This window comes from Cyprinodon tularosa, unplaced genomic scaffold (genome assembly GCF_016077235.1).
Source record: "Cyprinodon tularosa strain WSP-4 unplaced genomic scaffold, ASM1607723v1 ctg853, whole genome shotgun sequence".
NCBI classification, from domain to species: domain Eukaryota; kingdom Metazoa; phylum Chordata; class Actinopteri; order Cyprinodontiformes; family Cyprinodontidae; genus Cyprinodon; species Cyprinodon tularosa.
The window spans coordinates 131427-133473 of record NW_024039622.1 but is presented as its reverse complement, the minus strand read 5'-3'; the positions used below and the strand labels follow the sequence as shown (position 1 = coordinate 133473).

The following is a 2047-nucleotide window of genomic DNA, read 5'->3' as shown; positions in this document are numbered from 1 at the left end:
ATTTCTCTGATTGGTGGAACCAGAATTAACCAGATTAATCATATCACAGCAAAATCAGACCAGTAGAGACCAGTCTGAATACCACCAACCCTTTAAGAACCACAGAAGCAATAGAATAAACTGAACTGGCAACTTCCTGCTACGGACCTTTCCAAGCTCACCTCTCCACCAGCAGGACTTTACCTACAGACACTCTGAGGATGGAGTATGGAAGTAAATCTGTGTTGCTGGGATTTGAATTTAATTAATTATTGTATGAGCATCTCCCTGAAATGAGTTTTTTGAACTTGGGATGTCTGTAAACTTATAACCAGAATTAATTCAAACAGCCATAATCATGGCGGCGTCCCTACAGACCATTAGACAATTCCACTGAAACTTATTCTTAATGGTCTGTGGCAAAACAGATTATAGAAATAATAAAATATAACAAATTTATCCTGATATTTAATAGTCCACTATGAAGTACATGAAAAAAAACATTAATTAGCTAAATGGAACAAATGTTTTAGTTAAATAGTCTAATTTTCAGCTGTATCTACTTCACATTTTAATTATATCATCTCAATTTTATATAATAAATATAATTTCACAGCTTTCAAATGTTCTCAGGCATTTTTGAGGAAAAACCTCTAAAAATGTTCTCTGCTATAATTCCTGGGAGCCGATGCAGGACCGATTGTCCCAGCAGAACTTGTCCAAACTCAGAGGCTCTGAGAAGGACAGAATTTCAGTCCAACATCTGCAGGAAGCTCTGCAGATGTTGGAGCTTTTAGTGGGAAAAAGTATTCAACCTGAACTTCACCCCAGTTAAATAAAGAGAGACTGATGGATTTCACTCAGTCAGCACTTTCACAGCAGTTCACAGTAAACGGCTCATATTGCATGGTAATCAGCCCTGTTCTTCCTGGGCACTGTTCATCCCCCTTACTTACAATGATGGAAAGTTGTCAGAGTCAAAACAAATTGCTGAAGGAAATCATTCTTTACACTGAAACCTGTTGGACAAAGGGTTTCCTCTAAACTTGGGGGAAACAATGTCCTGATGTCTCAGGCTGAGGACCACTGCTTTAAAGTCCAATCATGAGTTTCTCCATGGATCCAATCTAGTTTAGATCCTCACAATGACATCATTTCTGCTCTTAGAAAAGCTCTAAGGCTCAAGTGGAGACATAATTCAGTATAATGAAGTGTGTGAGGCCCTCTAGTGGATGCTGTGGAGTATTGCAGGTTCTTGTACAGAGTTCTGGTGTTTCCTGTCACTGTGGGCTTCACAGCACAGTAGTACACAGCAGAGTCTGTCAGCTCAGCAGAGGAGATCAGCAGGTCCATCTGGGTTTTATCATCACTCACTTTGAAGGAAAAACCAGGAACCTTCTGAGAGGTTTCTTGTCCTGTTCCTAAGTGAGAGATCAGGAACTCTGGAGGTTGTCCAGGATATTGTCGATACCAGAAGAAATAATCACCCCCATCTGCTTTCTTGGAGTAAGTGTAGGACAGAGTAACAGAGCTGCCTTCTAGACTGAACTCTTCAGTCTTTGCTGCAGTGAGTTGCTGACAGTTTACACCTGAAGGAAGAAAATAAAATAAATGAAGAACAACAAGGATCAAATAGTTCTCTGAAAGACTCCAACTAACCTGTTCCTATAAGCAGAACCAGCAGAGTAAATCCAGATGTGAGCAAAGACAGCATGATGATCAGAGTTAATGTTTGAACTGTGTTGAATGTGGAAGTTTGTGTCTCTTCTATAGTTCAGTAACAGCTCAGCTCCTCCCTGAAGCTCTCAGCTCCTCTTCCTCCTGCTGAACAGACTCACAGCTTCTTCTGGTTTAAGAAAAGATCATCTAAAGGATTTTACTGACTCTAAAATGTGTTCAGCCTCATTTTCTTTACCTTTTTACTGCATTTCTATATGAAAGAATGTTTCAACTAACTTGGTTTAACTCCAAATAGCAAGGGAACTGCTGCCTCAACAGCAGATTAGTGAAATATTCTTTTATCTCCTGTATGGCACAATTTATAGTGACTATAAACAGTTTCAGGAGA

General features: G+C 39.5%; 1 gene segment (V, D, J or C); it reads right to left on the bottom strand.

Moving 5' to 3' along the window:
* Positions 1–1119: 1119 nt before the first annotated feature.
* On the bottom strand, positions 1120–1825 carry LOC119775167. The segment is given in 2 exon segments: positions 1120–1568; positions 1639–1825. Coding segments are annotated over 2 exon segments (504 nt in total).
* Positions 1826–2047: the final 222 nt, after the last annotated feature.